The sequence below is a fragment of the Dinoponera quadriceps genome, unplaced genomic scaffold, assembly GCF_001313825.1.
Source record: "Dinoponera quadriceps isolate SergipeBrazil2010 unplaced genomic scaffold, ASM131382v1 scaffold9, whole genome shotgun sequence".
NCBI classification, from domain to species: Eukaryota; Metazoa; Arthropoda; class Insecta; order Hymenoptera; family Formicidae; genus Dinoponera; species Dinoponera quadriceps.
In genome coordinates, this window is record NW_014554295.1 from 183,110 (window position 1) to 198,859 (window position 15,750).

The 15,750-nt window shown below is 43.5% G+C and overlaps 1 protein-coding gene across 1 annotated transcript in view; it reads left to right on the forward strand.

Moving 5' to 3' along the window:
- Nucleotides 1–15,750, forward strand: part of LOC106744446 (metabotropic glutamate receptor 8-like) — a 112,651-nt gene that overhangs the window by 26,432 nt on the left and 70,469 nt on the right. The window contains exon 4 of the mRNA XM_014619240.1: nt 3,483–3,698. Within this exon, the coding sequence (XP_014474726.1) occupies nt 3,483–3,698 (216 nt within the window). The remainder of the gene's footprint in view (nt 1–3,482; nt 3,699–15,750) is intronic.

Sequence of the window (15,750 nt, forward strand, 5' to 3'; positions counted from 1 at the left end):
TCGCAGTACGCACTCGTATCCTCCGCGAAGCTGCACCCTTATCTCTTTATATCCTGCGCTCTTTCGTCTCAAATTGCCTCGCGAAAATCACGCTCTCGTCTTTCAACCTCGTCCACTTGGAAATAACGAATATCCCGAGTAAAGATGCAACGTCGCCGGCGAACAAATAAACATTTCCGTTCATTATTCTTGTCGAGACATATCCTTTAATATTGACTAACGACGGGAGCTTTTTGTGATGGGCGTTAAAGTGCAAAGAAAATCGAAAGATACATATCAATTAGCGATTCGTGAGCGAAGGCACGTTTCGCTTTCACTTGTTAAAGGGAAGCTCCTTCGTTTTTTACGACGTACATTTATTGTAACGCTCGTGACAAGTTGCGTTGCTATTTATGAGTACAACTGGAGCACTCAATTAACGGAATTATACGTATATTTTGAATTTTATCTCTCTCTCCCCCGTACGCAATTTGCCAAAAAAAGCGGACGGTACGGTGAAGCCCCGAGCCTAAATTAAAATCGCTTTTTTGTTAGTCGGGATTGCATTGTATATTATATGGACGAACGTGAAACGTATGCTTATTTAAAAAAAAATGGTATTTTTAATCAATGAGTAACAGTAGATAAACCAAGAGAAGCCAATGATTACATCAGTCACACGTAACCTCGTTCTACTTATTTTTATTTATCCTGCGATTTTTCTTTTTTATTTATTCAACCGCCATAAACGTCACTGGGTCACGTATATTTAATATTCGATACTTGGTGAGAGATGCCTTATTACGTTCGCGCACGGAAAATAAGCCAGCTTTCGAAATTGCCCGGCATGTATGTTACGCAACACACACACACATGTACAAGTTTGACGTAACAAGCCTTGGGTCTCCGGCTTTGACGTCACGTCCATGCACGGCTCGCAGATAGGGCGAAACATCGAAACCTCATCTAAGTGCCGTGTACATATCGAGTGTCGTATCGTCGCGGGATTTTCCCCTGAAAAAGCACATATTGAAAAGGAAAGGTAGCGAAAAAACACATGAGCGAACGGTTCTGCAATTGTAAAAGTTGAATTGGAAAGGATGTTCGAATTTTTGTCTGTTAAAAATTGATTTACCAGGATTTTCATATGAAAAATTTGACGCAGCGCCGACTGCGAAGCTCGGAGCGCGCGTGCGCTCGTCATGCGCATGCCGAGTGTGATATATTTATTTTAAATAAATGAAAAATAACAGAGAGACGCACACATTGTACGGTGCGCATTTTTGCCGCGGTTCGCCGTATGCGTGGTGTACGCGTGATTGTTTTGCGGACGAAACCTCCCGAATCTTCGCGTGGTATTTTTTGCAGAAAGAAATATCTCGATCGATTTGAAGAATATGTGTGTAAAAATCAAACGAACCCAACGATGAAAATGTGTGATTTGATTTTCAATATACACGCGAAATATCTCGCCGATTAAATCCGTCTCGAAATGGAATTTAAGCGCGCTGCGATCGATAACGATTGCGTTTTTCCCGCGGTATACGGAAGGAAGCGATTCTGAAACGTGAATACGAGCGAATCGGTTTGTATCGCGTAGTACTTCCCCGAAAAAATTTACTCGCAAAAACCTCTCTTGTTATCGTCGCGCTTGGATTTTTCCCGGTTTCGGATTCTTTTCCTTTGCGTTTTTGTCAAGCACGACCGCTGCTTCGATCGTTGCGCGAAGTGCGAGGTAAACACGCCTGTGAAATGTTACCTCCAGCCCGCTATAGGTGGAATAATATCGAAAACTTCGAGCTGATTTATCGCTGTCGCGCAAGTAGTTCGTGCAAAATAACCGCCGTTCACCGAACTTCCACCGAGACGGACAACTTTCCTCTTCTGCCGGTTGTTCTTGTCGCGCGATATAGTGACTGCTGAGTAACGGGCGACCCATTCTTACGGGTGATTAGTTTTTCCGGATGAGTTTCGGCGGACGGCAGCGGCGTCAAGACTCTTCCGATAACTACGTTAACATCGGTTTTCCGTTTTTCGCGAGGAAACTCGGACGCGGCGCGAGCTCACCGAAATTACTGACGAATATTTCGTTGATGTTTGTTTTCGACGGCATTATCTCACCGATATAAAGTTCAATCGACAACATTTATATATATATATATATATATATATTTATTTACCAACATGCAACATTTAACACACAAACGCACACAACGATTATCGATGCACTGTTATTACATATCGCAATTATAAATATTTCTGTTCATAATAAATATGAATATGAATAGATCGCAGTATATCGATGAACGGAGTTAACTTCATTAATGAACAGCCTGGTTTTCAAGATTATTGAAATGTGAAATACGCGAGCCGGAAGAAAATTCGAAGCGAAAAACATAATGGATCGTTCTCGCAACAGTCAAAATATATAACGGGATGCTTTCGTTTCTCCCTCCTTCCATGTAACCCTTGTTTTGATCAAAACAGGTTCCTGGTTGTCGAAATTAAAAGCCCTCGTTCCTAGAGAGTTTCGCGATTTCCTCGGCAACGAATCACGATGGCCGACCGGTTCGTCTGATTTCGCAAACATTAAAATCAACGACGGGGACTCGCGCGCGAGCTTGTCGCCGGGATTTACGAGCGTGTTTGGCCGAACTGTGTATTTTTCGGGTTGACGGTATCCCTCGACACGGAACATCGCCGCACGGATTTACAGAGTATTGTGCTGTATCCATAACTTTCCTCATACTCCTTGAGCTCGACGTCAACAGCGTTGAGCCGGGCATCCACGGAGTAGCGCGGAACGTTCGAGAGGATTCAAGGGGTCCCTATAATTTGATCCCTTCGGTCCCGGTAAGCCCGCGGTGGGGTCCGCGGTTACACGCGCCGCATTGTAACCGAGATGTTGCGCGAACCTTGGGAGAACCGCTTTTGGGAAAAGTACGGCATTAATCCGTTGAAATTGAACGTTCCGCCTCCTTCAGCCTTTGCGCCATCGCTCCTGAGATAATACCGAGCCGGCATTGTTGCCTCGGGAACTTTGGATCGCGTTAATTTTCCTATGAGCGTCGTTGTTGTGCGTGCAGATCGCTCGTGTATACGCGCGCTCAATTCAAAAGATAACACGAGCAGCAAGGAGAGGCTAATTATCCGTCTTTCTCCCGCAACAGACGCGAATTAAGCGTTTCGAAATTTGTCATTTGCACGACACCGGATGATTCCTTCTTCCCGGGTAGGAATTTCAAACGAGCGCTGGCAAAACCCCGCACGATTTTTCCCCCGCTTCTATCCAGGCCCTACTCAAGAATGTAACGCTCGTGCAACTTCAGTTTTGTAAATCCGTCTAACTGGGACCCTGACTGGGCCTTGTGAGCCTTGTCAAGGGCACCCACGTTAGTGTCCACTCAGCCTATTTGTGAAATTACGCCGATGCTCGTCTGATTGACGTTGATTAAAAGCGCGCAGGACTCGAAATATTAACCGACATGCATTTATTTATCTAGGTCGCAGGCTCCATCGGTCAATCGCCGTGCGGAGCCGTCAAGGAAGAGAAGGGCATGCAACGATTGGAAGCCATGTTGTACGTACTGGACGAGATTAATGCTGATGCGGAGCTCCTGCCGAATACAACGCTGGGCGCTCTCATCCTCGACTCTTGCAGCAGCGACACTTACGCCTTGGACCAGAGCATGGAGTTCGTCAGATCATACATGAATCAAGTGAGCCAGCGTTTCCTTCGAACGATGCTATTTATCACGAGGATATTACGTTATCCTTCTCGCGATAATTACCTGAAAATGTTTTAACGCCGGAAAAAGGCGCGCTAATAATATATATTCTTGGCGAGTCGCCAGACTTTTTGCGACTTACGGCAGAGAGATGTCTTGGAAAAAAGTCCGCATAGATAGAAGTCGATCGATAGGATTTTTTTCAACATCGCGCTCGTGATTGAAGGCTCGAAAATTTGCGAATAGAAATATTACGTCTTTCATATTCGGGAAAGGAGAAGGGGAGAAATCAGATCCGCATTTTGAAAGGATATTCCGTGCATTTCGTATGTATTTCGTTATATTATTTAATTAATTGACAAGAGTGTGCCGATTTACTATCGTGCTTGCGGGAGATGAAACAGCGATCTTCCGATGAATTCAACAGCCAACATCCTCGTATTTTCCGATTGTTTTCGCGCGAATCGGTGCAGTTGAGTGCGCGCGAACTCTGTCGCGTTTATTTCGTTAAATTACGCGGAAATCGCGTTATTTTATATTGGTGATGAAAGATTCGATATGTTTGACGTAAAACAGACCGCGCGGTTCTACAAGGGAAAAATTTATGATTCGACAGCCCTGCCAGAGGGCGAAAGAGAGAGGGAGAGTGCCGGAGATAGAAATTTGATGGAGGGAAACGTTCAGGACGCATGATCGCGCATTACTTCCTTCCTTCTTTCCTTCCTTCGGCCTTCTGGACATTTGTTCCCTTTATGGAATCAATAATATGCTTTACCCTCACAACCGCCAAGTGCGCACTCAACTTGAGGAACGTTTTACGTGATAGATTCGGCCGTTTATGATCTCCAGATTCGGGCTCGCAGACTGATAATCATTGCATAAAGTGGTAGAATAGATTCTCTCACTTCAATCACCCACTTCAAGCATCTTTACGAGATCTCTTCTTCGAGCGTAAAATACATCGCACGTGTCCCTTTAAAACGGAGCGGAATTAAAGTCACGCGGTCGGATAGACACGTATCTTAATGGAATTCGCATTTTCCGAGCGGCCAACTAAAATATTTGGCCTCGGAAGTTGGAAAATGATATCAAGACGAGACGCTTTTGATAATATTGGAAATTTTAATTGAAATTTTTGCGTAAAACAACGCGAATGCGCCGACGAAGTGCGAAGGAAGGCGAGCGCGGTTTACTTTGTGCGCGATCCCGGTCGGAAACTTTGAGCCGGGAAGCGTTAAAGAAGTTACAAGGAACGGGGAAGCGAGACTTCGGAATTCCCGGCGATCTCGGGTCGAGTCGGTTTCCCTTCGCCCGCGAGTTTTCTCCCTTCACGCCCGCGACAGGATCGCACGACTATCATGTCTGCTTTCTCGGCAAAATAAGCTCCGCGATACGGTTGTTCGCATACCCGGCGTTCCCGTGGAGTTTCCGAACTTGGCTTGCAACTGCAACGACGGGCTGCTTTGGTCAGTTATCCGCGCGGAAGCGGCGGTGAGAAACGATTGGATAACGTCTTCCGCAAAGCTGATTAAATGCAACAACTCCCGACACTCTCGCCACTTCTGACTCGATGAGCCGACCGCCGACGCAACTCGTTTTAACGCGTGCACCGCCGAACGGGAATTCACAGTCGACGTTTCCGCTTGGACGATACACCCGCGTGTACCGCCCGCTTACTCGGATCGTCGATATTCCGCCGCCAGCCGGATTATTTGAAGATATATCTTTTTATAGCGTATCAGCGACTGCGATAGTATAGCGGTATGTTGCGCGCACACACACAAAGCTGTGGCAAAAACCGCGAAATAAATGGGACTATCCGATTGACCCTTATGAAATAGGGTCTCGACCCTCGTCATCAATGTTGCCAGCAGCCCAATTAAGGGCTGCGCGAGAGTAGAAATTAGGGCGTGATATACACACACATAGACACACACAGACTAATGCTCTCCCTGCGTCCGTCCATTGCGCGAAATTTATTTTCACCTTGCCGTGGAGGATACTCCGTGTTTTTTCTATAAATTATTTTCCCAAACATTAATTATATACTCTGGTATATAAATTAACTTGAAGGGCTCAACTCGCGGGAATCGAGCCGGGCCCTACCGACGCATCGTCACGCGATAACACGCGCACGATGGAAAAATCCAAAGCGAAATATCACGCGAACGGGAGAGGAGAGGATGAGAAGGAAAGGGCGTGCGTGTGTGTGTGTGTGTGAGAGAGAGAGGGAGAGAGCATATCGTAGACGTCGTTTTGCAGCTCAACCCCGGTAATTCCATTATCGCCGCGATTTGTCCGAGAGGGCGGTGCGGGCGATAAATATGTATCGATGGAAATTACATCTGCGATGAATCTGAATCGCGCGGTGGACGAGCCCGTCGTGATTCTCCCCTCCCTCCCCCTCTGTTCCGTGCGGATATTACGTACAATGGCGCCGGATTCCGTACTCTGAAGTGGGAACCGTCCGTAAATATTTATCGCGCGCCAGGGTCGGTCCTCGCCGAACGAGGACGCTCTTCCTGTCCTGCGAGAGATGCGATTCCTGCATATCCATCGATCGCGGCCTCGCACTTACGATTACGACCGTGCCGACAACGACGGATGAAAACAAGGTAAATATTTATTGACGTCGCGAAGGTGGTGGCTACAAGCCGCTTTTTGTGGCGCGGCTACTCGGGCCACTCTAGCTGTGCGCGAGGTCGCGCTCGAGAGGAGACGCGAATCGATCGATCGGCTTTTTTTCTCCATGCACTTTTATCCCGAGTTAGTCGTTAGAGAGAGAGAAAGAGAGAGCTGGATCGCATCGTTATGCGGTAGTTTATAGATGGTTATCTATAAACACCTTCGATATGCGCGATAAGACGATTGATCCGTTATTTGAAAAGAAAAAAGATACTCGCAATCTCGTAGTCGAGGAGTCTGTGTAATTTGCAGTTACGTTCGCAGCTTTGCATTTAGATTACGAGCTTTACGATATTTAAAACGCAAGGAAATATTTTTCTATATCGTAATAATGCCTTTAATAATAATGGCTTTGCAAAGCGTGACGGTGCTCGTTCCCAGAATTGTCGTGAGATCCCCACGAGATTGCTACATCGTGTTCGCACAAAGCGTTCTCATAACGAATTGCTTTTCGTTGATAAAGGACGCAGCTGGGAAACGCGCGATGGAAATCGCACGTGGGCGAAACGAGTTTCGTGATTGCTACTCACGCGATGACTTATTAGAGAGATGAGTGACTTCGCGTTTGTATCTTCTTCTTTTTTTTTCCTTCTTTTTTCCTTACCTTCGGAAATCACGGATACTTCGCACCCTTTCGCACAACGACACAGCCTTGAGAAACGAAGCTGTGTCGCGATCCCCGTGAAATAAACTACTCGCAAGAGTCCTATGAAGAAAAATTCGCGTCGTTTCGTTCGCTTGCTTATTTCGGCTGTATACTGCATGTCCCGATAAAACTCGATGCTATCATGGACCGTTGTTCCTTAGTTATCCTGGGGATACCTCGACGAAAATTTCCTTGGATAAATTGAGCTCCGTGCGGGAACCATCTGCACGTTTCGCGGAGCAACACTTTCTTGGCACTCGATTTGCGTTTAACGTATAAAAGTTGCACAGCCAAGATTTACAAACTAAATTGTAAATGCTTGCAGTATCCTTTTTTTAAAACTATATATAGCTTTAATTAGAATCGTTCATATAAATGAACATTGCTAATAAATGGAAATTTCTCAGATACTTTCTTAAAATGTTGCTAACTATTCCGAAATTTTGGTCGAAATAGTCGAATTTTTCTGTTAACAAAATTACTGATTTAAGAATTATTTAATATTTTATTATCTCACAATATTCTACATTTAAATTTTCTTCATTCTTAATTTCTATAAGCAATTTATTCATTACATAACTTATTTAATTGCAGATCAAGTATTACGATAAGTAAATATTAAATAATCTAAGGAAGATTAATAAGTAAATAATACGACAAACTTTCTTGTTTTTCTTGTTTAATTTCCTTATTATTTCTTATTGACGTTAGAAATTTTGATAGGACTTGAGATTAAAAAAAGAAAAAAATTGTAAACCTCGTTGCCGACTGCCATTTCATCTTGCGTCTTATAATCTGCTCAGGAATAAGCTCCTGATTGTCATCATTGTCAGGCGCTAAGTGGTGTCAGAAAAAAGTACGAATCGATCGGAAATGCAGCGTTAATTAATGTCTACACGATCGTTGATTGAATATTACGAGCACGACACTTTTGATACGTGTCGTGCGTATAACAGTGTTGATAATTTGACAAATTGATTATTTGATAATTTAATTACCCTCAGATTCGGAATATTTTGAGAGCTTTGATGGCTATGAGTCTTCGGACACCGAATATGCTTTGTTTCTAGGTGTGAATGCGATAACGTTTCGCGACTGGTGGGGTTAATTTTAAAAGTGCCAGTTGTTTTATAACTCTCGTGTGACGCGTATTTATCCGTGACATTATATCTCGAGCCGATAAGCGACATACATATCGCGATACGAAGTATATTGGTGTATTGTTTATACTTCCCGTCGGTTGATCAAAGTATTTCGTCGGTTATTGAAATATTCAAACGAGTCGACATCGCGTTAGTTAACACACGTTTCTCAGACCGAGTCGTATTTGCGCGAGTGTCAGTGCCAGTGAGTGGCTGGAACCACGGAACATTCAGGAACATGATGTTGAATAGGGAAACCAGATTGGAGGACGCAGGATGCTGCGGTTAGCGAAATATTACGTATTCCCAGGTGTGTAAAGTGACGTATTATACGGAGGATATCTTCGATTTTAACGAACGTTTGGCAAAGTCACCGGAAATAAAGGAGCATCCCGAGTTGAAGCTTAAAATCTACTTTAAGAATGGCATTCGTAGTCCGTTTCGTCGTTTGATAAATAATCAAAACTTTATGAATCTCTGATTATTCGTTAATTTGTAGCATTTGTTTTAAATACAACAAGAAACACTCATCCAAACTGCTGATCAATGCCGGCCCATGAATACGAATTGATAATTAATTATATTTCCAATCGAAAATCGTAATTAATATACAACTACGAACACCGTTCTTAAGTGTTACCAGTGCTGATATTTGTTTCTTTAATAATACTTTTGAGAACCCGAGTTTTATTTTGAATATATCAACTTTTCTTTCACTTCCCTTTAACCTTGTTACTGAATCCAAATTTAAATCTTTATTGGTGTTTACACAATATTTTATGCTATATTTGATCTGGGGGAAATAATGTTGGAGCAATCCATTTTAATTAGTATATCGCGATTAGTCTATCCGCATTTCATGATTTATTTGAATTTTCAAATATTCGCGAAAGTTCTGTAGCATTAAAGTACATAAAAAAATTCAGGCCAATAAGAGTCCCATCACTCCGATGTTTAGCGCAATAATATTATCCGCGAGAAGATAATGTATCGTGGAAAGATAATGCGCAACAAAAGGTTTTCCGAACTTTCAAACGTCGTTTTTTACTCTCTGACCTTTTAATATCGACTTAATGACTTTTTTTATGAATATCAATATTCATTTTTATGAATATTAACCCGTCCATCCAGTCACGGTTAATTGGCGTAAATCGAGTGTTGTGAACCGTGTTGTGAATTGAGCTTTGCTCCGATGTTTAGCGCAATAATATTATCCACGAGAAGATAATAATGCATCGTGGAAAGATAATGCGCGTCAAAGGGTTTTCCGAACTCTCAAACGTTGTTTTTTTATTACCTGACCTTTTAACGTCGACTTAATGATTTTTTTATGTATATTAATATTTATTTTTATGAACATTAACCCGTCCATCCAGTCACAGTTAATTGACAATTAAATGGAATGTTGTAAACCGTGTTGTGAATTGGGCTTTGCTCCGACACACATAGTCAAGTCAAATCCCTGCGGTGCGAGCAGCATGTACTCACGCTAGATACTATGGGAGATTAAGTTTTACTAACTTTCATCATAGGATGTCCTGTCGTCAATACAAATGAAATTACTGCAAATCGACCTGGTTCTGTCTCGCGGACAATAGCCGTCGGTTCCTAAATCACATGCCGCGACGTCAGCGTCATGACGTAACTAAATAGGGTTTGCGGTTATAACTGGGTCGGTTGCTCTGGTGGCGGAAATGAAAGGAAATAGATTAAATTATTATGTCAAGTGCGTGGATGATCCTGATGGAGCAGAGAACATGGACACACACACACACACGTGCGCGCAGGAATTATTTATCGAGCTCTCGTTAATCGATGGCACGATTTTATGCTTTCATGTAAAAACTTCATTAGCGCGATGTAACGATCTAACCGAGACGAAATTTAATTGGAAAAGCGACGAAAAATCGAATAAAAAGAATGCGCGATCGCAGCGATGAAAAATTGATAAATCGTTGGAGAGTCTTATTGAGCCATCTCGCGACGTTGAAATCGCAAAAAATTATCAACTGTTAATGAGTGCATTACGCCCGTAGTATCCGCTCAAAGGGCCATTTTAAAGTTCAATATGGTTTAGGATTAATTAAAGACAGGACGTGAAAGAGAGGCTGTAAGAGTACCGGAAATAAAAGACTCGTGAGTAATCCGGGTCCTTTTTAATCCCGTCACGTGCGACCGCTTTGATGAAAAAATAATTTCCCCAAAATACGACGAGCCTTCGAGTCTCCTTTTACCGTCTAAAGTGTCTTCGATCCGTGTGATAAATGTGAGGAACGAGCGGTGTAAAACTTAATGACCAAGAGAGATTCGCCGGAAGTGGCCGACGGAACCGAAGTATGAACGTATCGGCACTTTCCGTGACAAATTTTACTCGTACATCAAACGCGGAGTCGTGCGCATAGAAAGACAAATAGAGCAAATCGGACGTAGTGCCGGCACTACGTGCTTGGCGACTGTGAGAAACTGCAGTTGGGAAGTGCAGCGAAGAGGACAAACCGCGACAATGCAAGCAAGCGCGCGAAGTGCCTTAGCTGCGTCTCCGGGAAATTGGGTTCGGCACGAATTAAAATTATGCAGGTTGTGCGCCCATTGTACGGCCGCTTGCTAATTATACCTCGAAATTTCAAGAATTACAATTCAGCGTAAAAAACGCCATGTTTTTTAATGAATGCTAATTAGCTCGGATTAATTGGTAATAATTGGTTTTAACGTGCTTAATTAATTTAACGCGTTTCGTATTTCCGACCTACGGCTACGTGATTGTAACGTAAAAACGGTGAAAACAGTGGAAAATTCCTTATATTGCTTCCGTTATTATAATTATCCAGTGAGATAAAGAGAAAAGGGATTCGGCAAATCTGTGTCTCTCTGAAGTTTCCATGTACGGGTGGAAAAAATTATTCTCAACTTGAAAACTTATCTTACCCGTCGCTGAAATTTGACGTGAAAAAAAAAACTGTAAACTTTAACCATGTACCATTTGCGGTTAGCAGACTTTTCGAAGTTAAAGATAAGGCGATTCGAAAATCCAAAGACACGAAAATTTAACGAGTGAAAGGTACAAAAAAGGGAGGGCTGATAAGGGCGAGCGCAAGTGGGAGTGGGTACAAGAAGCTTTGTGACGAGTTTGTAATTTACAAGAACGCATAGTTCGCGGAATGCTAAAAATGTTGGGAATGCTCGCACGAGGCAAGGGGCCTGACGGAGTATTGAAGTTTACAGATATAAAATTCCAAGCATGTGATGCTCGATAGATGTACGCGTTTGAATTGTACGCGAAAACTTCCGAATTCCAAAACTCCGAAATAGGAGTACAGAAATACGAGTCTGTGGAAAATCCGGGGAAATCTCCCAGGATTTGTGGCGTAGAGAAAATATGACATTACCGTATATAATAATCAGAGATTAATCAATCAGACGATTTTAAGGATTGAACTGATCCGGAAGCTTTGCTGTATGTAATTTTGCAAATTCGTAATCTAAGATATTCAGGTATACAATCGTCGTTACTTTTACAATTATTTCTAAGCTACACCACCGTCGTTGCACTGCCGTTTCTCTCAAACATTCATAGACCCTTTCGTTCGTTAAAATTTCGGTACCAATCACTATAATCCTCGTCAAACATTATCCGGCGATCACGCTTTGCCGGCCCGTTTATTCCGGCGGATTTAATTCGATCGGAGAGACAAATAGCTGCGTGTCAACTCGCGAAATGAAACGCAAAGTTACGAAGGGAGCGACGGGCGCGTTGCAGAGTGTTCATTATTTCGCGCGTACAGACAGCGAGGAAGACGGAGGATAGGGAAAGAGGGGAAAAGAAGAGAAACGAAGAGGATTTTCGGGAAGAAGCGTCAGTTTGTCAACCGTCAACCGTCTGCGAGCACACCGTGTTGAAAGCTGGCCGCAAATATTAGGAAGTTTTCGCAATATCGCGTACTTCACGTACGGCAAACGCCGAAGGCACGTGTGATCGTGAAAATTCAAGATGGAATTTGTGAACCTTTGTAATTCCGTACCATCAGATATGGTAAACTCCAATATTCAATGACCAGTGTCAGCCGACCATGAGTTATCGCGACCGTTTCTACCGCGGAATTTACATTACCGTTCGCTGCGAACGTGATTCGTGTATTTGTGATATCGAAAATGATAGATCGCACCTGCCGAAGGATGGAATTTCTCATCGGAAACGAGGAGAGATCTTCAGGGGAAGCATTCGGCGCCGAGAAAATAAATACCGACGTCGAAGTTAATGAGATACGAAATTGAGATATTAAACAATACAGGGCGCGTTCGAGCGAAAGAAATGGTAAAATCAGACAACCGCGTCGTTCGCGTTTACTCGAATGGTAAAATTAATCGGGCGATTAAATCGCTTACGATAACGCGAAGCGGAATCTCCCCCCGTGAATCGTTGTAATCCCGACTTGTCCTTCTTAATTAATATCCGCGTCACTTTGTGGAAATTGTTGCGAATCGTTCCGACAGCCCCTATTACGGCCTTTATTCATCGCGGTGTGAAGTTTCTGCGGCCGACGTAATCCCGGCTTATCTTACGATATCTAATACGATATTACGAATGCCTCCCGTGTTATTAAGTTCCGCCTAATGACGAAGTTCGCCGACGCGAATTACCGCGCACATTCGTCCGGAACAACGGCGTTCGCTCGCCGCGGTGCTCGTCAACCGAACGATATTGTGGACGACCAATGGTACGTTGTAATTTTCGCGATGACGATCGCATCGTCATTCGGACTGGATGAAATCGCCGCGTTTATCCCAGCCGGTTGACCTCGATCCGCGTTACTTGTATCAATTCGCAAAAACCCCGTGCGCACGCGCACGACTTTCCCGAGCCGGGCGGGCGAGTCGCGTCGATGATAATTAGACGAAAACGCAATTGGGACGCGGAATCGACGAGAACGTCGCGCACTGCGAACGAAAAGGATTGCCTCCGTCCCCGAGCGAGACACCGCCCACGCATCGCGTGGGAAAAGGAGTCGCTAATGAAGCAGACGCAAGCCTGCGTCTACCGAAAGCGTGAATGAGAAAAGATGACTGACGGCTCGGTGGGGGACCCGGGGGGAAGAAGAGTTGTGTACACCTATTACCTATTCGAGGGTCGGAAAACGAGGGAGAGATAAAGAGTCTCGTGTCACTCGTTGCGTCACGATCGCGCCGCGGCGGATAAGACTAATTACTTTCGCACTTCGCTTCACGACCTCATCACGACCGCCGCTGCTCGGCGCGAGATTGTTTCGTGGGTCGCTTTTAATTTAACTTAGATTATTTTATGATAAATTGCCCCGTAATGAGAATTGCTTTCGGGATGAATCTGATATTGTTTCACGGTTCCGGCACGGTGTGCGTATCCCCCCATTATTCGATAGCTTCCCTCTGTCGAATTTAATTAGATTTAGAAACAAAATGGGCAACGCGGAATGAAATATTGCGGGGGGAGGGGATGGGCGTTATGCGAGATAGAAATCTGTTCGATAAATCCGAGGATATTTAAATAACGTCGTCGTTAATATTAACGACATTACGTTGATCGACGGCCTGACAGCAATGCGAAAAAGCAGTGAGCGTCACGCGAGTTGCGCGACGTACGTTGTCGTCCCATTTCTTGTTAATGGTTTTAATCTCGGCTGGCTTTTCGACAAAAAAGTGTCATTGCACAAAAATCAGTAAAGAGTCGAAACACGCCGCCTCTATTTGCGTCGCGTACATCGAGATTGCATATCCGCGTGGAGATGTTTGAAACGGTGTTAGTTTATGTTTCAATCGCGCTTTTATAGTATACGAATACGCGTCGCTTGATTTTTTATTTACGGCGAAACTTCCGAAACAAAGTTTGACGCGATCACGATTGACCAAATTCATATCCAAAGAATGAAACGATCGAGCATGCGGAACGCACGTTTTCAGTGTCAGAAAAAACACTGCAAAAAGTTTGTATATACGTCTCTTTGGAAAAATCGTGTTATTTCGAACCGTTCCGAATGCATGCGCACATGCCGGAAATAGTAGACGGTGGAACGCGATACTTGCGGAGAAACGTTAAATTGGGACGGTTTTTCCACAGGTTACGTTGAAAAAACTGCTTAATGGCTCGCCGGAGTGTACATTGGTATCACGTAACGTCTTGTAATTACAGTCTGTCTGCTTTTCTTATACAGGATATCGGTTTCCGATAATGCGCTCTCTCCTTCGTCAAAGTATTCTAGAAGTCTGAAAGCAATGTACCGAAAGTATTTTCACTCGAGTGTTACTTTCAGCAAACAGGCCGGCGGATCTGATTCCGCATATTTCGCGCGGCATGATGAGAAAAAAGAAAGAAAAGAAAAACGAAAAGAACATTCACTGATAGCTTTGTTCTCTTGTATTCTGCAATCGCACACCGCTGCCATCAAATTTTAGAGGGCAGAAATGACGAGTCGTCCAACTTGTTAATTTTACGAGAATTTTTAACGAACATTCGTACACTTTGGCAAATATTGCTGTTCGTCATGTGATTTGATTTACTTCTAAAATATATGGAAATTAAAAAGCTTCGAAATATCGTTTCATTAATGAAAACATTGAATTTTGTAAAAATTATTCAATACATTTTATACTCTCGTGCCATGTATGATATATGTGCCATATATATATATATATATATATATAGCGATATATATCTAAAATAGCCATCTGAAATTATACATTGATAATATTAATCCCATTCGCTTTGAAAGGGAGCATGATCACGCGTATAATGCGTTTAAGATTGCGCTACTATTATAAATTAATGGAACAATTCATGCGATTTTTTTTAATTTTCGCACGTTCACATTTTCATCTTCAGTTTTTTTTCTCTTATTCTATTTTCCCGAGACATATATAGTACATTGAAAAGTAATATAATATTAACTCGACAAATAATCATGAAATAAATGGGGGCGACTGGCTCGCGCGCTTTATCGACGAAGAAAGATATTAACAAGTTGATGGAGCCGATACGCGAGCGCAATTGTTCAAGATAGTGAAATCAAGTCGCTCAGGATCCCACTGTGTTGTCGCTGTATTCCCTTATTGTTACAAGAGAACTCGTGAAGTTTTGTCGATATTTGATTTAGCCGCCTAGTTTCGCCGACGGCTGTTCTCGTGGTGCAACTTTTATGACGTCGTGTCGCGCGGAATGCAATTTCAGTAACTTTCCGACTTTCCCCGCGGACTTGCTCGTCACCGCGACCGGTGTGTGCGCGACGGGGGAAACGGAGGAATCTCTCACCGTGCCGGAGAACAAAATCGTCGTCGGTCGGCTAACCGGGATCTAGGAATCCAACGAGCATCGGGGGTTTAAAAAACGCGAAAAAGCGCGGGACGATGCGAAGATGCCGGGACGTGCGAGATTTAAGAGTGCGACGGAGGACGCTGAGTTACGAAAGCGCAAATACGTATGAAACAGATCCCCGAAAGGTACTGATGTTCTCAAAAAGCGCAGGAGGTGGAAGGTACTGAAAGTCGAGAATTCGCAGAAATCACACTTTGCTTGAACAACGTGAACTAAAGAATATGTATGAAT